The following is a 20,632-nucleotide window of genomic DNA, read 5'->3' on the forward strand; positions in this document are numbered from 1 at the left end:
AATTCATTTGCGCATCTACTCAAAATGCTCTGTGCTGAGGTAAAGATGATGCGGAGGACATGAGCTGCTGCTGCATACAGATATGTTTGTTTAGTTAATTGAGTTGTCATGGCAACCACTTCATCTTAACTGCCACAGTGTATAGGTTGTCACTGGCACCTGATGGCTCTAAACAAACCATTATACTTCCAACAAAATCAGCAAATTGTTTGGCTGGGTTACAAGGTAAAGAATGTCATTTTGATTCCCCCCAGAACACACAAACAAAATCTGACTTACTTACTTAAGTGCAAGTCACCACAGCTTTAAACTGGTAGCATTTTTCTGGCTTATCCAGAAGAATTTCCACATCATCTTGTAACTCAAGAAATATGAAACAATGCAGTTGTCCAAAACCTACGAAAGAAGTCAATCTTCAGAGAATGATGGTGCTCAGGTGAATCTCTGAATACATAATATTGCAAACTGCTCAGGGTTAAATATGCTGAAACCTGAAGAAAACACAGAATGGTTTAAAATTGAGTCAAGACCTGAATTTCTGGCCAAGTGGTGCTCTATCACAGCTCTCTGCTTCCTCTCTGTTAGCTGGAAGCAGAAAGAGGAAAACAGCTCAGAGCAGGAATCTCAAACCTTTGCTTGTGCTCAGCTTGGCACACAGACTGACAGATACTTATGAGAAGTAAGGGCTGTGGTAAATGAATAGGTCTGGGAAAGAGATCATTGGCTAAGAATGGATAGAAGCTGTTCCTCTAAGTTCTTGCTGGATGGACATTTATTTCCATGTGCCTGATGCTCTGGGGTGTTCTAAGCCAAATAGAGTCACTGGTGGGTTTCACTGTGGCCTTGTAAGCAGCTGGGCCAACACAGCTGAGGCGGCAGCTCTTGGGAATGAGCTGCTGAGGAAGGGAAAGTGGGAATACCAAAGTATTGGAGACTTTGTGAGTTGCAGAGTGATTTATAGTTTGTCAGTTCCTGACAGATCGTCTCCCGTAACTCTTTGTGGACTAATCTGTGCACTCTTCCTACCCAGCTGTGAGATAAAATGTATTAGGCTAATTGAAAAGAGTTTTAGCTTGCAATTGGAGGGTTGTGGAAGTGCAAAATCTGCTACAGCAGCTCAGAGGATAGGAAGTAACTCAGCAAGCCATGACATCGATCACATAATAAATCAATGAGCAGAGCTGCAAGGTGTGACCTACAGGTTGTTCTAAGCTCTGTCACTGACAAGCAGCATATGCAAGTTGTGTAGGTGGTGATCCTGAGGTCATCAACACTGGATGATGTATTGCAAGTCCTGCACAAGAACTTCCTTCTTAGATGGCACTGTTCAAAGCAGAGCAGATTGTGAAGCATGTCCTGTAATTCCATCAAGAAGCAAGCACATACATTAAGGGTAGGGATATGCTGTTATTTAGGCTGGGCTGACCCTCTCAGAAGGTTGTTTTGTATAGGTTCCTGTCCTTCTTCTAATTTGATTAGCATAGCAGCTCTTGTTTCTAAACTGGAAGAACGTGGAAGTAATTAAGGGCTTCTGCCATCCTCCTGTGAAGGGGTAACTCCAAGGTGACTAAAGGTTTGGCATCTTCTTAGAAAATTTCCTTCTATTGTGGTCTTTTGGGACTATGTGTGCCAACCCCATTGAGGAATTTGGATGATATTCAGCAGCAGTAAGTCTGATGCTGCAGCTTAACCAAGATAACAGTGACATTTGGTTCTGAATTAGTAACTTGATCCTTTCTCCCTATTGCAAAGCCAATCTGCATCACCTTTACCTGGGATTCCAGATACTACTCAGCATCTCTGCATTTAAAGATGGATGCTGGCTAGCTACCCACCATGAAAGGACACTGCTTAGCTCATAGCTAAAATATTACGCAAAAAAAAGCGTGTGTTTACTTACTCAACAAAAGAAGGAAGAGCTTTTCTCTTTGGTATTACAAAACACTTCCCAAGAGATCTCCTTCATTTTAACTTTACTCTCCATGTTAACCCTTCCTTTTATTTTTTACCTGTAGTTGTAGACAACATTTTGAATTCTCACTTTAAAAGAGTAAGACAGGTGCCTGCATTTGTGTGATCCACTTGCCATGAGCTAAAGTTTACAGGGAAAATACCCTTGCCCTTTAACAACAGGAGCAGTGAGGAATCATTTAGCAAGGTTTCAACTGAGATATGTAAGATTTGAGTTAATTCTGCCTCCAGAAAATCACCTTTATCTAACAATTAGTTGATTGATGTAGAAAAGCACATTGGAAATTAAGCCTTCAAAGCCCCTAGGAAACAGAATGGCACAGTCAGTCCTCTTCTGTGGGAAACAGTGAAGCAGCCCCAATTCAGACTACAATACTTGCTGTTCAGGGGTTTTCCTGAACTATGAAATATTGCTACAGATGCAATAAATGGTAAAACTAGACCACACATTCTAGTAGAAATACAAACATTGGCAACAGTGCACTTACTGATAGAACAAGCTTACCTACGGTATTTCACTAGTATGCTTAACTTCAGTCTAAAGCAACACTTCCCCAGCTGCGAAGGCATTACAATTTTTCAGACTTGATTCTCACCTTTCTAATGTATTGGTTTTCCTGAATAGTTAGTCGAAGAAGCTGCTTTGGCTCGCAAGACAGGCATCCGCCTTCTGCCTGTGTTGCGGGTTAGCCCTGGCAGGCAGCAAAGTCCCACAGCTGCTCGCTTACTCCCCCACACCGCGACTGGGAGAAAAACAGAAGGGCAAAACTGAGAAAATGTGTGGGTTGAGATAAAGGCAGTTTAATAGGTGAAGCAAAGCTGTGCATGCAAGCAAAGCAAAAGGAGGAATTTATTCAGTAGCTCCCAGGTAGATGTTCAGCCGCTTTCCTGGAAAGCAGACCATCGGTCATAGCCCCAAATGTTCCCCTCTGCTCTCTACACCCTACACAGCATCCCTTTGGTCAGGGCAGGCTGTGCTGGCCATGCAGCCTATAGAACAGAAAGGCCTTGGCACTGCAAACACTGCCCAGCTAGAACAAAAACATCTGCACCTTATCAGTGCTGTTTGGCCACAGACCCAAAACACAGCACCACACCAGCGGCAGTAAAGAAAATTAACTCCAACCAAGGTAAAACCAGTACTGGTTGGAGACCCTGCTTGCAAACTCACATGCTTTCATGCAGTGATTGCCTATTCCAAGAGGAATCTAACCCAGCAGCTTTGAAGCAGACAGTCCCATTAACATGAGCAGTACTCAAAGCAAACCAACCTCCTAACAAGCTGGGGATAAGGGCTTTTTAGAGGTTTTTTATTGTTGTCTTTTGGTTTCATTTTGTTTTGTTTTTTTTTCCTCTCCCAGTATCACCTCATAGAGAAAAGAGTGACATGCTTATGAAACTCAGGAAAAAGAGATAATTAATAGCCTGATAGCACACTCCAAAGAAAGCAGAACAGTGCTGAAGAGCATCCTGTTCCACTCTTCAAAGGCCCATCAGAGAGGGCACAACTGAAGTGGTACTGAAAGCTGCATCACGAGGCTGTGGGGTGAAGAGTTCTTTGTGCTGTAAGCCCAGCAGAAACTGTGCTGTGAATTAGTAGAATGCCTCCAGGCCTAAATGCAAGCCAGAAGCACCACTGCTTCCAGAGCAGCAGCACTTACATCCTGTGCCACTGGACTGTAACTTACACAAAGCTGCTCAGCTTAGTAAACCTAACAGCTCAATTCTGTTGTGGATTACTTTGTTTTCTTTCATTTTCAGTGCGCTCAGGAGGCACCTGTATTATAAGTACTTAGTGAGGTAAAAAAGCACAGCTCACCATTCAATAGACTGTAGTTTGTTGAAGAAAACTTTAATCAGAAATACAATGCATTATTAGATGCAATCAGTCTGGAAGACAACAATCACAGACAGATGCTCCTAACGATAGCACTGTACCATAACCAAGGATATCACCTCCTTAAATCCAGCACAACAGCTGGATATCCTTTTCAAACGTAATCACACGACAGTTGAACTCTCATCCTTCTGTGCATTTCAGCTCTGTTGTGTGCTTCAGAGACATTTTTTCACAAGCTTCTAACAAGTTACTTGGGTTCCGTAATTACTGAGACCGAACTGAGGCAAAATGCCAAGTGTGATTACTCTTTCTCAGTGCCTGGAGCCACACAAAATAAGTGCATAATGAACTGTGTGCATCCCCAGAGAGGTAAGTGGACAGTTACTGACCACAGTACTTTCAAGAGCAGATCTAACAGCTGCAACGATTTTTAGCTATGAATTACCTTAAAGAACGAAGTCTGAATAATGTCCTGAACGTATCTGATATTCCCAGATGGCACTGTAATATCCTGAAAAAAAATCTAAGGCAACTGAGGATTTGAACAGTACTACATGTGAGTTGTAAATGTCTATGACTGGTCACCACTCATTCGGGGTAAATAAACAGGGAAATAAGTCATACAGAGTTGAAATGATGGAGTCGGGACAGAACAGCCAGTCTGCTCACATTCTGAGTGATGCTTCCAGGAAATGACAGTCCAAATGCACTCATCTCCCTTAACCTTGCTCATGGTGATTTACCTTTCCTCTCTCACTAGTTGCACAGACAGCAGGAGAAGAGACCAAGTGGTAATTTTTCCCTGCACCAGGTACTCTGTTAATCAAACAAATGGACAGTATGGCTCTAAAAAAAAAAAACAAAAAACAAACGCAAACCAGTCATAAATGAAATTTTGTTAAAACTTCCTGATCAACGAGTGCTCAATTTATTTAACTTCTATTGCATCCATCACTGAATTATCTGAACACAACTTCTGTACAAGACAAGTGAAAAAATCATGAATAAATGAAAGTCAGTGTGGTCACAAGATAAGTCACATTAGCATACCTTGGCCTTGCCAGATCCTCTGTGACTATTTTGTTTTCTTGTCATTTTTAATTTAAAATGCAATTCCTGATGACTCTGAGGAGGTTAAAGCTGCTTCTATCTACTGAAGAAAAAGGTACAGTTCTTTTCAGTGACTACAGACAGAATTGCTTCTTTTGCCTTTATGATTCATACATAGCTGTACCAGAAAGAAAAAGCCCCTGGCCAATATAAGATAAAATAGTTATCTCAATGTGAATAAACATTAGGACACAGAGGTCTCCCTTGGTTGCAAAAAGCAGACAAAGAAATAAATCTAGTATGCTGTATTCTTAGAGGCTCCTTTGCAAACGTCTTTGTTAATACAGCCAGTGCATGGATACAGAGAAAAAAAAGTCAATAAAGCTATTTTCCTATTGGTAACAGATGTTGTGGACTACAGGTTATAACAGCAGCTGAAATAGGTATCGGAACATGCTCTCAAAGCACAGAACATGAGATGCATCTTCTGTCAAGCAAGATGGATGCTTCGCAGTGCACAATGCTGGAAGGAGAAGGTGTTGAATAAGATGGAAAAGTGAAGAGAGTCCTGAGGATTTGTTTTGTATCCCTGCACTAAACAGACTTGTGTTTTTTTAAACAGAAGATTGTAAAGAAAGCAATATTTTAGAACATAAAGACTGCACAACTTTTACATTAAAACAGACCAAAAAAAAAGCCCCTGTTTTACTGTTTTCACAAGAAAATGTATCACTCATCTCAAAAATGTTTTTGCTCCTTTAAAATTTGAAAGAAAATGTAATTTGATTTGTGTCTGAATGAAAACTCCGGTATTCTCCATTCTGGGGGCTTGGTTCTGCCATCCATACGTTACTTCCTCTCAGCAAAGCAATGAGCCATTATTCAGGGTCTTAATAAAACCAAACCTTGCACTGAGCTACTGCAGTTTTTGATTGATTTCCATGAGGTCTGCGTTTCCAGTAATAAACATCTCTTACCCTGTCTTAGTCCAAAAGTGTGGTAGACCTGCAATTACATTTCCCCTGCAGGGCAGCTCCCCTCCATGAAATCCAGACATGAATGCTCAGAGCAGTGTCTGTGGTGAAGGCAGGTTTGTCCCTGACACAGTCACACACAGGACCTGTCGCTGAATAGATGATTATGTTCTGAAAATAGAGCACTGGAATCAATGAGAACTATTGGTGTTCACTGCCAGCATTCCTCCAGAAGTATGCTGTTCCATTTTCCTGTGTTTTCTAAACACCATTTTAACAGTCACTATTGCAAAGAATGACAGCACTTGACCAGCAGGTAAGGATTGCAATCAAAGAACTCATAATTGCCTTTTGTTTAGCACTGCTGCAAAAATAAGTGTTGCCTGAATTGCCACAACCAACAAAGACAAGTCCTGCTTCTGTCTTGAGCAACACATTCCGACTGTGGAACAGCCATCAGTTCTTCAGGTATACTGACTGGCAAACAGGATAGAATTAAATAACTCAGGATAAACTACAGTCCAAGACCAAAGAGGAAGAGAGACAGCTTTAAATCGTTAGTCAGGGTCAATCAAAACACTCCCAAATAATCAGCATATAGTGGGACAATGCTAGCAGGGAAACCACTGCAAAATAAATATCACCTCAGTGTCCAGATTCACCTGGGGATGTTTCACACCCACAGAGTGATGTCAGTGATCCCACAACCCTGGATCACTTGGGATGCCACTCGGCTGACACGTGCTACCCATCTTACTTTCCCACTGCACTTCACCATCTGAGCTAGAAGTGTAATAAGATGCCAGCTGAGTGAATCATCAGGAATCAAATACATGTTATTCTTTATTCAACTGCTGCCTGCCTGGCCATGCATTCAAATGGCCAGATCTAAAGCGATAGAACCTTGTTTCCTTTTTACAGCACCAAATTAGCTGCGTATAGCGAACAGGGAGAGGAATATTGATGCCATTACCAGGGGAGCAAGGGAAGAAAAAAATGCTTCCTGACCTTTAAAGTAGCAAGATGCCTCCACACGCTGCTCAGAGCAAAGGGGATGGCATCATTCTCATACGGCACAGAGAAAATTCTCAATCATGTTAATGAACAATTTGAATCCTTGTCCAAAAAAGGACAATGTAAAAGACATTTAAGGCATCAGACTTCACTTTTCATCAAATCTGCTCAAACTTCTCAAGTTAACGAAGGCAGCAAAGCTCCACTGTGGCTGATATTCCATTTCCTTTGCTCTGAGATATATTTGTTTACTGCTTCATTTATAGCAGACTTAGACTCTGTAGCAGGGTCTGCTGCAACAGGACAAGGGGATATGATTTCATACTAAAAGAAGAAAGATATAGACTTGATACAAGGAAGCTGTTTTTTACAATAAGAGTGGTGAGGTACTGGCACAGGTTGCCCAGGGAGCTGGTGGATGTCCCTGGAGACATTTGACATCAGGCTGGATGGGCTCTGAGCACCTGAGGGAGCTGTGGGTGTCCCTGTTTGTGGCAGGGGAGCTCGACCAGATGGCATTTAGAAGTCCCTTCCAACTCAAGTGATTCTGTGATTCTGTGAAATATTCATCACAACTGCTTCAAATTCAGGTTGCTTGCTTACAATGCTTGTGTCAACCATGAGGCACCTGTCCACCTGGATGCTGAGAGCACCCACTCAGCTGCTGAACTACAAGGAATTAGTGAAGAACACCTGACCTGCCTGGTTCATCAGCGATGTGAGGGCAGCCCTGGGGGAGTCAGTGATTTACAATCCCTGAGGGGAGGGACAGGCTGGAGTTCAGGTGTCAGGCACCTCAATTAGAGACCTGAGCGTTGTGAGGAGGAATCAAGATGGACCGTAGGGAGCCCCAATGAAACCAGCCCGTACCACCGCCAGCCCGTGAGGAGAAAACCCCTTCTCTGCGCCACCTCCGGGCGTGCCCGCCAGGTGCGACGCCGAGCTCCAGCTCCGTCCCGTCCCGTTTCGTTCCGCTTCTCCGTCCTCGGGGTCCCCACCCGCCGCGTGGAGGCGGATGGTGCTGCGCATCTAGTCGGTGCATTGCGGCGGCGGGCGGACCCGCGCCGTGCCCGCGGCCATTCCACACGGCGGCACCGCTCCTCGCACAGCCGCAGCCGGCGGGAGCCGCATCGCAGCCCCGCCATGGCCAAGGAGGGAGCGCAGAGAGCGGAGGAGACGGAGCAGATGATCGAGAAGGAAGGCGGCAAGGAAACCGCCGAGGGCAGCGCGGGAGGCAGCCTGCGGGCGGCGGATACCAAGGAGATGAGAGCCGTGGTGCTGTCCGCCTTCGGGGGGCTCAACAAGCTCCGCGTGTCCAAGAAAGCCATGCCGGAGCCGCAGGAAGGGGAGCTGAAGATCCGCGTGAAAGCCTGGTTCAGTATCGCTTCCCTGCCGGGGCTGGGGGCCGGGTGGGGCCGGCGGGTCCTTGAATCACAGAATGACCCAGGTTGGAAGGGACCTCAAGGATCATGTAGTTCCAACCCCCTGCCTGGCAGGGCCACCAAACATACACATTTACTAGATCAGGTTGCCCAGGGCCCCGTCCAACCTGGTCTTGAACACCTCCAAGGACGGGGCATCCGTCCCTGGAGGGGGAACTTCCCCACTTGTGGCTTCCCGTTGGCCGCCGCCCGAGCCCGGCATCCAGCGGGGGAGCGCCGAGCGGAGGTGCGGGCGGGTGATCAGGAGCGGCGCTGAGACAGAAATCATCGATTTTCGTGGTGCCGTCAGGGAGATACGGGGACAATCCGCGCCCGGCCGCGTTCAGGGTTTTGTTTTGCTGAGAGCTGTTGGTGCCGTCCCGTCCCTGCGATGTTCGCTCAGCCGGTCCCGCTGCTGGGTGCCGGCACGGCGCGGTCCCTGCCCGCATAGCGGTCTGCTGCCGTCCCGCAGTCAGCTTCCCAGACGGCTTTTCTGTTTTTTCCCCGGACAACTGGAGCAGATTGTGCTTCTTAGAGAGCTCGTTCTCAGTGCACGAGTTCTTTTATGGAAGTAGAATTGTTTTCTTTTCAAGTGGCAGGAGACAACGTGAGGGTCTTCCTGCACAACTTGATATCTAAGAGATCAGGTCGATGTAAGCCAAGGTGCAGGATGGCCGCCCTCTGTTCTGTTCAGTTGGGCAGCATGATGCTTCCAGAAGGCGAACGCAGAGGAAGGCTGAGTTGTGTCACAGGGCAGCACACTTGGTGTGGGCGATGTGCACCTGTGGATGTGCTCTAGATCTGGAGCACCCCGGTGGGTTAAGGGATGTTGCAGCCTGGGAGATGCTGGCATCAGGGGACCCTAAGGGTTGTGCAAAGGAATAAAGTGTTGCCCCCACAAGAAATGAGATCCATAGACCTGAACAGGGAGAGATACTAGTAAGTATCCAGAGAGATACTAGTAAATATTAGTATACTTACTAATGAAGTGTTGCCCACAAGAAGTGAGATCTATAGACCTGAACAGGGAGAGATAACTATGACTTCTGTGTTGTTTAATTTTTTGACTCTTGCTAGCTGTGATGAGAAATGCAAGTTCCAGGCTAGAAGAAGTAATGGTAGATGTTTAGCTCTTGGGTAGTTCATTCTGCTGTCAAGCAGGGCTATTATCCCATTGCGGAACAGGTTCTGTTGTTTTCTTAGTGGCTGTAGGGCTGATGTGTGCTCAGGTCACCAAAGTTTGCTTCCAAACAAGGCAAAATCAATCAGCTAATCTTCTTCACTGTAAACACAGGAGGTTGGTCAGGGTGATGATGGGCTTGTGGTCAAGTCTAGGGCTCCAAGTGACAGAAGGGTCTGTTGGATTTGCCCAATGTGACATCCACCTGTTAATGCACACAGCGCTGAGCATGACAAAGATGAGCTTCCTCTAGGTTCTACTGTTGCCAAATGAAGCTTAGTGAAACAGGTCTGCAGTTGACTTTCAAGGTAGGGTTAACTTGTAGAGAGAATAGTTATTTTAAGACAATATGTGTATGCATGATAAATAATACAGATAGTAAAGGCAGTTAAATTATGTGTGTATGTGTATTTTGTAGTATGGCACTATAAATAGAGGCAGTGGAGGATACGTTGCTGTTAGCATGTTGACTTATCCTTTTGAAGGCCTGGCATATCGGTGATCCAATTGAAAATGTCTCGGTTGTGATGAGTCATGTGTTAGCCTCATTCTGTGACTAATGGATGGAACAGCCATCAATGTCCAAGCTGAGTCACAGCTTCTGCACATCTGAAATAATTTTGGGCTGGTAATGGCAGAGCAGTCGAAATTGCTCTATTTGTTTTTACTGCCGTTTGCAGCCTACAAAATATTAGTGTACGTTGTTTGATAGATGAGACGAATGGCTCGAGCGATCCCAGACGAACATTTCAGATAAGATGTGTGAGTAAGGAGTGATGTGCTGCAATTACCTCCTTTATATTTTTCTTTGCTCTGTTATAATTATTTCTTCCTGGGGAATGAAGCAGAAGTGATCCTTCTGACCTGCTGATTCTGAGATAGCAGCACTTAAAAATTGAGAGCAAATAATAGAAATCCTCAGCGTAGGAGAGAGCGTATCAATTTCCTTTGTAAAAGGAGTCTTGTTCATGAATTCTGGCTGTTTCTGGATGAAAAGCATGTGATTTTCAGGCAATTTACTTGCTTGCGTAAAAGGAGACATAAGAACGCAGAACTCAGTGCTCTTCTTTGCTCTGTTGTACTTCAGTGTTTAATATCAGCGGAATCTTACAGTGAAATAAGAAAGATCAGAAGCAGCTCCTGTCCAAACCAGAGTGCTGACGTTGGTCAGTGTGATCTTATGTTTTGTAGTGGGAGTGCTGGGCATCCTGCAATGCATGGATCAGAGCAAAGAGAACCAGGATGACCAGTGCTGATCTGATGGTGGAAGAAGATGATAAGAGTAGAACACTGCACCTACAGGGGTCTCATAGTTTTTAAAAGATGCAGAGAAGTTAATCCTCAAAAACAGAAGTGAATATTCAAGGGCTTCAAAGCTATTAAGGCAAAGCATTGCAGACTTGGAAAGTCAGATTCAAAGATAGTTCAGTTTTGATAAACAGTGGCTTTGGAGATGAGATGACCGTGTAAGTCAGTCTGTAGCTCACCCCACTGTCTGTGCTGTTTTGCTGAGAGCTCCTTGCAGAGCCCCTCTGTCATGCTGGTAATTTATGTGCTTCCTTATCTCCACGTGCACACAGCTTTTCATTTAGGATGTAAAGCACATGATTGCAGGAAGCTGTGCGTTGTTCCTCACTGGGTCACTTAGAATTTACTCTTTTCCCTCTGCATATGCATGTATGGAAGTTCAGCAGTAACTGTCTTGTGTTATACACCAGAAGAAGCTGTGCTGGTTTGTGCTGATGAAGGAGATGAATGGTGTTTATTCTCTAGAATCTCTGACATTTTCTTGTGATCTTTGCAGCCAAATTCCCCTTTTCCTTTATCTGCTGTTGGTTGAATCTCAATGAAAGATTTGACAAGGTTGGATGTCCTGGAGATAGTTACTAAGATAGCTACTCATTTTTGGGCTCTCCATCTGATTAAAAACAATAATAATTTGCTGGTTTTATCAGACAACCCAGTTGTATTTTCAGCTTTGTTGTGGATAAGACTTGCTCAAAGCTGGCTAATAGCAACTCGTTTATATGAAAGGATGCAGAGGAGTGAAACCAAATGCATAAATGAGAATAACAGGGTCATGAAAACATGTAGGCCCATAAGAGACTAAAGGTGATTGCTTAGCAGTTTGGTTATGGTTCTTTTGTGGGTTTTTTATGTGCTTGTTTTGTTGCTGTCATCATTCTCTTTTCACATGCTGACTGCTTCACAGGCATTTTGTTGTTCAGAGGTTCTGTTTCATGTATCAACTTCTCAATGGCAATGCAGGGCTGGCCTTGACCACTGGATAGGAAGTGCTCTTTCCAAAGTAATTTCAAAGCTTCCAACCCAATTGTGCCCACGCTCTCTCACCCTTCCACATGGTGATGAGCTTTGTGTATATGCATATGGTGTGTTTGTGGGTTTTGTTGTTTAATTTTCCTCCTGAGTTCTCAAGCTGGGTTGTTATAGCCATGCTTTCAAAAAATAATCAGTAATTCTACTTTTGGAGCTTTTTAAGCTGTCCCTCAATTACAAATATTTGCATTCAGTGGAATTTTTCTTCCTTTCTTTTCCCCCCCCCCTCTCCCAATTGACCTACATCTCATGAATGCTGTCTTGTCCTCATGTTGTGCTGTGTGTCTCTTCTGTCCTTTTGTTTGTTGGGTCTGTTCAGTGTGTGAGTGTCTTGATTAGTGTCTGACTAAAGCTCCATCTCATAAATACTTGTACACACCAGTAATTTTATGCATCAGAGCAGTTGTTGGCATCATATGCGTGAGTAGGACTGGCATTGTGCATCGCTGCATAGACATGGGGGAGTCAGTATGCAGCAATTCCAGCTAACAATAAACACAGGGCCGTGTTTTACAAGGGTGGATTAATGCTGGAGTTATTGTTAGAATGTTGCTATAAGTGTTAGAATTTTAACTGTATGTACAGCTTTTGTTCCAGGAATTTATATGTACACATCGTGGATAAATGTGGGACTTTGTTGTTGGTTTTCTTGTTCGTTTTGGAGCCTACCTATAGGAAACTTCATTCTATTAAATAAAACTGGAAAGCATACAAAAGGCAGAGCAAAGCTCAGGCTATAGGGGAGAGCTGTAAGCTTCCTGAGGATTCCAAAGACCTTAATAACCATTGTAAAACTGTTTAGAAATGGTTCAGGAGGAAATCTGAAAACAGTGGCCTAACTGAAACAGAACAAGTTCTCATCACAGTTTGGACTCCAGCCTGAGATGAAAGCAAGATGAATTCCTGGGGTCACTTTTGGATTTAGGACAGTTCCATCAGGTCACTTTTGGACCAAAACACCTACACAGTGTCTGAGGGTTCTTTTGTTTGTTTCTCAAATAGAACTGGTTTTATTTGCCAACTAGTGATGCCTTCATGGAAATCATGATGTTTCCCTGTTAGAAATTTTAAATGGTCCCTGTCAGTTTCTGCACATGACTCCTAAGCAGCCGGTATAATTTAGAGTTCTGTTTAAGGATGGGATGTGGTTGCCTTGTGCATGTTCTGCCCACAGTCTGTGTAGCACTGCTGTAAAGTCAGTCTGCTCCACACTTGAAGGATGGGGATGTCCTCTGGGTTACACCTGTGCTGTAGAGCCCAAGTTTTTATGTTGCCCAGAAGATTTCTGGCTTTGTTATTGCTCAGGTCAAGATTTTCCTCTTTGATATAGTTCTGATTTCTTTTATTTTCCTGTGTTTTACAGTGGTTTGAATTTTATTGACTTGATGGTGCGACAGGGGAATATTGACAACCCCCCTAAGACACCACTTGTTCCTGGCTTTGAATGCTCTGGAATCGTAGAAGCTATTGGAGACAGCGTGAAAGGATTTGAGGTAATATTTTCTTTAATTTCAGGGAAAGACTAATTAAGTACCTTTACACTGAGATTGTTATTGCTTGCTTTCTATTCTGCCAGTGCCAGCAGCCTTCATCACCGTGTTGAGATCTGAAAGAGCAGTTTTCCCTTTCTGCTTCCCAAGTGTGGGAATGACTTCTTCAATTAATTTCTAAGGTCACCACTCCAGTCTTCTTCAAATCTTTCCTGAAAAGTCACCTGTGCTGTGTGCATACCTGGATAGTTTTGTAGGAACTTCTGAGCTTTAAGAAAGAAATTGAGTTAACTTTTCTTGGCCATGTTTGCTATTGTTATAATTCAGTTCCTTGAAACCCATGCACTGCTGATGCTAGTTCCAGTTCTTGATCTTTAATTAACAAGGTCCCATCTATGATAAGCATTTCTTACAGCTGTGTGCGTTCATATAGTGCAGACAATAATGGGACACTGATTCTGGGTATGTGACTTAACTTCTTGAGTGATCAGAATCTGTTTTGCCTAACAGAGTAATGATAAATGACAGATAGTTAATGTGTGTAATAAAGCTATCAGAACTTGTTGACATTATGTACTCTTCAGTGGGCTGTGTATAAACAGCGCTGTGTTCTACCTACTGTTTTCATTACTGATACTGAACACCTCTATTTCCTCCAATCTTGTACTCTGTTACTTATATTAGATATAAAAATTCTGAAATAGGAAATAATCGAGTTAATGCACATCAGTCTGATATCAGCTCTTTGCTGATTCTGTCATGTCATCAGGTATGATTGCATTTATAAATTCTTACTGTTTCTTAAGAAGGCAATTACCTAAAATTTATTAAAAGTAATAATATTATTGTTCCAGGAAAGCTTCAGAATTTCTCTCTTGAATACAGACAGCCAATTTAGTTTCCAGTAGGGTGTCAATGGTAAGCTGCTTCTAGGACATTTTTCCATTTCCCCCCTCCTGCCTTGTCTCTGCCTTGCAATAAATAATATTCTTTCAGTGTTTTTGTGATAGACAGTAACTGAACAGAAACTTAACTATTTGAAAAATTCTTCTGCTTCAATTGCTCAGCACTAGTATTCTGTTAGCTGTAGTCCATATGGAGGAATATTTTATGAAGGGACAGTAGGAAATTTTCTGATTAGATAGCATTCTTAGTTTAAATGTTCCTGCTGTTTTTAAAAGGCATCATATAAGGCTATATCATATGGTTCTTGTTTGAGTAATGTTGCACCTGAATGAATATACTGGGTCTCTGAAGATTATTACTTTGTTCTGACCATAAAACATGGTTGTTCCCTGGTGTGCTTCCTGAAATCAAAACAAGTTCTGGTATTTTACTTTTTACATATAGTCTGCATAGCTGTGGTGGTGTTTTAAGTAACCTTGAAGAAGATCTGAAACTTGAAATGATGCTGTGCACAGGTATGAGCCCATCGCCAGGGGAATGTTCCAAGATGAAGATGTAGTGATGCTCTGTTGACTTCTTTATGGGATTTTTGCACTGAATAGGAGGATGCCAGATGCTCATTGTCTTGTTGACGTATGCTGTTACCTCTGTTTGTAGAGACTGCAGGAATTGCTGAGATTGCACCCTATATTTTCTGACCTCCTTTCCCTTTGTAGATCACGTCCTGTTCAAGTTGCATCATGCTCAGGCCATCTTACATTTGAGATATTGCCGGCTACTTATTGTCTTCACTAGCTGCAATTGCATTATTGTGTGATGTGATGACATAAAATGACAATCCATTTTTGATGCTTTACGTTGAAAGAAAGCCCTTTTTGTTGTTGTTGTTAGGGAGTAGTAGAGCAACAGCCTCTTCTTCTTCCCACCGAAAGCAAAAGCTGATTTGTGCTGAGCTCAGATGTAACAGGCGTGATCTATAGTTGTGGAGATGGTTCTCAGGAGCTGATGTCCAATTTGACATGATGTACAGGTTCTGTATAATGTTCATAGTAAAAATATGATCTTTATTATTAAGAAATCCCTTGGGAATCACCAAGAGGGGTCTCTCGCCTTAGTATTCTTTTTGGTAATAATTTATGTTTGTTTGCAAGGCTATAAGACTGTGAACATACTCATTAATCTGAATAGATTTTAGATTTTATACACTTTGCTAACAGCAAAAGGAAACCACAGAATGGTTACCAGTGATGCACTGCTAATTTGAATGTGAATTTCAAACAGAGGAGACGTCTCAGGGAAACTGGAATGACAGTTCTGTTCCAGTATTTTCGTTCTAAGAGAGATATAAACCTTTCAGAACTGTCAGCAGCACCTTGGCATTTTGCTAACCCACAAAATCCCGAAGCCAAAGTGATGACAAGTGCTTGGGAGATTAAAATGTGCCTGTTCTGTACTGCTGTGTTGCCAACAATATGGACCACTGTTATCTTTACTATCTGTCATCCACAGCTTGAACAAGAGAGTTGCAGATCTTAGAAGTTCCTACCTACAGTTTTGGTTGCACACATATCCTCAGTGGGGTTTTTTTTGTCCTTATTTGTAGATTGGAGACAGAGTCATGGCTTTTGTAAACTACAACGCATGGGCTGAAGTTGTTTGTACCCCGGCAGAATTTGTCTACAAGATCCCAGACGACATGAGTTTTTCTGAAGCTGCTGCATTTCCCATGAACTTTGTAACTGCCTACATGATGCTCTTTGAAGTTGCTAACCTAAGAGAAGGCATGTCTGTGCTGGTTCACTCTGCAGGAGGTGGGGTGGTAAGTTGGACCTTCTCTTACTTTCAAGTCACTGAAACAAGCCAGATGCTGTGGTTTGATTTGAAATCAGTCTTTCCTACGTGAGGGATTGTGGTACAGGAGATACATCAGAAAGCAATGCAGGCTTTTGGTGAAATAAAAATGCTCTGACAATCAACTCTACCCCAAAAAGCACCAGAAACCTTTAGAAGGGACTCAGAAATCAACAAGTAGGTTTTACCTCAAACTTTGTATCCCAGCCTTTCTGTGCTTTGTATTTGTTCATTGTGAAAGAAGGCTGTAATGAAAGGATTAAATAAATCAGCTCCCTGCGTAAGGTCTTCATGGTAACCTTAATTCTCCTTGAAGTAAACGGCCCTATTGGAATATTCCTGCAGATGCCGTGAGCAGGTGTGATGTTTCTTTGTGAAAGTCAGTATACTTTTTTCATTTATTGGGATTGAAGGCAGTGGAAAATATTATTGTGCCAAATCTGAGGAAAAAGCGATACAAATACAGAATTTGAATTAGTCAGAGGTAGCTGCTGCATGCCATGTTTTGGGTTGTCAGTAAAGAGGCATTGTACTGCATAGGCAAAGCAATGGCTGAATGGATTGGTTGGAGCCCCAGGTCACGTAGTGACATGAGAAGCCAGCATTTGGTGTTACCAACTTGAAATATCTTTGGAAAAATCTCTCTTGAATAAAATATTAAGACACCTAGAGGGAAATATGTTTATATTGGAAATTCTGCTGTCCTCTTCCGTAAGAATGATTTTATAACCTTAGAACATGAGCAGATCTCAACCTTTTAAATTAGAGAACCTCCTCTGTCTTACAATTGTGCCTTATTTATGCTAAATTAATATTTTATTGTCTACAGAAGTGTCTGGTAGGCAGCCCCAAACACCTTTTCTCTGATTCTGTGCCCTTAGACCTTCTTTTAGTTTCTCATGAAAATGAAGTCTGTAATCAAAGGAATAAATTCATCAGTTCCCTGCACAAAGTATTTTTAGTTAACAATAATCCTACTTGCAGTAAATGATCCTCTTGGAAAACTTCTGTAAATGAATGGAATTTATAATCTTATTATGTTTCAGCACAGTACAACCTAGACCATTATGGCTGACTTTATTGTTCTATAACATTAAAGCTTTTCATGTGGAATTTAGGACTGTTAAAACAACTGGAGGCCACGCACTGGGGGAACTGGATATTCGGTAGGACTTTAAGGTTCTGTGTTTACCTGTGAGGCCACTAGCCCAGCTGACTCTGTGTGGACCCAGGCTGAGCATACTGAATTAGCAAAACACCCAAGAATGTGTGCATATGCATAACTTTAGAGAAAATGGACTATTAGAATAGACTGTCTAGACTGTCTCTATTAGGATAAAGTGTCCTTGCTACATTTTTCTTTCTTTCTTTTTTTTTTTTTTTTCCTATCCCTTTTTTAGCTTCACTCATCTCTATTATTTCTTCATCATCTTACTTAAGCACTGTTAGCACTCTACTAACCTATGCAGTCTTCTTCACTAGGCAAGCCCTGTGCTGGACTGTTCTGTTAAGGCGCTGCTGTCTTTCTTCCTTTCTGCTATTGCAGATGCCCAGTGAGCATCTTTCTGATGTGTTACTTGTGGGCTTCCTCAGAGAGAAGCTGAAGTGGGGAATGTCCTGTGTGGCTCCCAAGAGAACAAGAGAAAAAACACATTTATGCCTTGTGAAGTAGTTAAATAACAGAGCTTCCAGAGGAAAAAGCAGAGGTGCAGGAGGTGCAGCCAAAGTGGGCAGTATTAGTGTAGATCTATGTGATCTGGGGAGTGCTGCAGGTGAAGTGGAGATGCACTGGTTAGCCTGTAGGGCAGGATGCTGATGTCACAGGGGCAGTGTCTTATGCAGGCTGTTGGGTTTGGTGGTAGAGCATGTGTCATTAGGACCCAAATGGAGAAGCTTCTTCCATTCCTTGGTAGGTATTACAGGTAAAATCTCATACTGTGAAGTGATTTTTCCGCTCAAGATTTCAGAGGAAATGTGCTGAAGGCACGTATTCCCCCTTAAACCACTCTTATACTCTGTCTGTTAATCCTTTGAAAAATATAACAGCCTCAACCAAGGAAATTATTTTCATGAAGTGCTTTGCTAATAAACCAGAAAGCTGACACTGGAGTCACTATGGGAAGAGATTTGTGTGTGTGTGTGTTATTGCTTTAATAGATACCAGGTCTGTGAACGTTTTCAGCATGTCCAGTTTGTTTTTAAATGCCATAGAAATTCCAGAATACTTTAATGAGACAGTGGGCTCCCTGTGGGACTAGAAGCTTGTAATTTTCTTTTCTCATTATACACGATCATTATTTTAGCCATTTCAGGCAGTTTATTAAAAATAAAAGAGAGAGAGAGAGAGAGAGAACTTGTTGTTTCAAAAAGCTTTTGTGAGGTTCTTTGTTCTGGCTCTCCAGCTCCCTTCAGGAGAATCGTGCAGCTTTCTCAAAAAGCAGAGTCAGGGAGAATTCTCAGGGACCTTTATTTTTGCATTGCCTCCATGTATTTATGTGGCCTTGTTTTTGTTTGTAGATATTTTTGGTAGGGAGGAAACTCCCAGACTGCTTTCCCATCTGTGCTTGGGGTTATGTTTAGTATGTGGTGGTATCGTTTGGTATCTGACCGGGTGTTTTAGTTAAGGTGATTTACTCCTGGAAGTTTCAAAGGATGTCGATAGATAATGTAGAGAGAAAGAAAATGCTCATTGCCTTCCACTCAGCTAAAAGGTCAGGGAGTTGAGTGATCTTCATGGTAGGAAAGATGTCTGGCTGTAGGGCAGCATCTTGTCTCCAGAACAGGAGAAGTACAGACAGTCACGAACTGCTTGTAACATTGTATATTGTAGCCTTCCATCTAACGAGAAAGACCTGCTGCAGTGCTTAGATAAGGGGATCTGAAAGAGGAGATTGTGTTTACTTTGGTTTCCTAGGGTCAGGTTGTTGATTTTGACTGTTTGGAATGGAAGCTGCAAAGGGTGTTCTGGTTTTCCTATATCTTTTTATCTGTTGAGATGGGAGAAATTAAGAGAAACTGACTGTCAGCTGTCATCCTAGAAACTGAAGTAGGCTGGAGAAATATTAGGGGCCGTCTGGCTCACATTTCTCATCAGACATAGATAAGAAATTAGTATTTTGCAAAGCATTCTCGTTTCATACTTAAAAACAAGGCTGGTCATATGCTATCACTTAACACTTCCAATTAAGCAGACTATAATACAGAGCAGCAGGGCAGTTCAGCGGTTAACAAGATAAAACTGTATACTATGTATGAGGTTTAAATGCTTAAAGCTAGAGAAGTGTGTAAGTGCCCTTCTGAACTGATTGCTGAAACAGTGAGGTCAGCTAACAATGAACTTGAAAAACTTCGGATTATACACACACAGAAATCAAAGCTCAAAAGCATGAGTGGTTTGCAAGAATGCAGCTTAGTGCAGGACAAATAACCAGGTGAGAAAGTGGCTTAATTTAACTGTAGAACTCCATAATTAATGTTTGTAAGACAGTGGTAGAATAGGTCCCATCACAAATGTACTCAAATGACTTTTTTTTTCAAGGGTAGCTAAGTGGCAACTGAAAAAATAGAGTGAGGAAAAGCATTAGCATCTAGTCCTCTGGGACTGATCTGCGTGAAGCAATTACTACTCTAAAACAGAGACTGTTCAAGTCAGTGCATTCAGTGTAAGTTTCAGTACAGGCATGTATGAGATTACGTTAATAATATGAAGAACAACTTCATAAACTTGTGAACTGTATCCTGGATTAATTGAATTGGTGTATTTTACAGGATTACTCTACTTTAAAAAAAAAAAAAAAAAAAAGAAGTGAAAAAAACATTATCATTTCTAGCTGCAATAAATCCAGTTTCTCTGTCTATTATATCTGCTCAGAAAATGAATTCTTTCATGGGTTTAGATTTGCTGGACACTGCTGTTATGGCCATTTGCTCGTCTGTTTAGTTTTTATATACTGCCTGTTCCAGCTGCTTAGAGCATAAAATATTGGTCATTTACCACAATCATGTAAACGCTTCAATTTCAGTGCTTAACCCCTCAGATACAAGGCAGAATTACTAGCCAGTTCTTTCACGTTTCAGTCTCCCAGGTGCTAGAACCAAGCTGCAGTATTGACTGCTGTCCTGAAGCTGTGATCTGACCTTCCTTCTACACTTAGCAGAAGAGGAAGTAAAGGAAGATACAGATGCAAGCTCTCCTGTCTGAATTTGAAGGATAAATCTGACTTGGCAACAGATTTAGGTCATCCTGGCAGGATAGGTTACTGCTTGGCAGGAGCCCTTTTTATTTCGTCTCCCCTGTACAAATTGCAAATATTTGAGGATGTGTTCCAAAATGAATCACCAAAGTGGCAACACTGATGTGACAAAGAACTGGCACTCTTTAGCAGCTGATCTCACAGTATCACAGGAACTCCTTCAAAAGAATGATCAGATCTCTTCCTAAAAGAAAAACAAACCAAAGTTTCCCTGCACTGTCTTGCATGATAAGAAGTCTTTCTCAATTTCCAGGTTTAATTTGTAGCCAGTTAATGTATCTCTGTATCTTCTCTGACCCCTTCATTTAAATTAGCTGTTCTTTCATTTTGAGACAGTTCATTCAT

The 20,632-nt window shown here is 42.3% G+C and overlaps 1 protein-coding gene across 1 annotated transcript in view; it reads left to right on the forward strand.

Moving 5' to 3' along the window:
• The first annotated feature begins 7,857 nt into the window (after positions 1-7,857).
• VAT1L (vesicle amine transport 1 like) overlaps positions 7,858-20,632 on the forward strand; it is a 41,196-nt gene continuing 28,421 nt past the window's right edge. Inside the window, exons 1-3 of the mRNA XM_015874167.2 lie at positions 7,858-8,222; positions 13,151-13,280; positions 15,787-16,002. Coding sequence (XP_015729653.1) covers positions 7,993-8,222; positions 13,151-13,280; positions 15,787-16,002 — 576 coding nt within the window. The 5' untranslated portion in view covers positions 7,858-7,992. The remainder of the gene's footprint in view (positions 8,223-13,150; positions 13,281-15,786; positions 16,003-20,632) is intronic.

Source organism: Coturnix japonica, chromosome 11, assembly GCF_001577835.2.
Source record: "Coturnix japonica isolate 7356 chromosome 11, Coturnix japonica 2.1, whole genome shotgun sequence".
Taxonomy (NCBI): domain Eukaryota; kingdom Metazoa; phylum Chordata; class Aves; order Galliformes; family Phasianidae; genus Coturnix; species Coturnix japonica.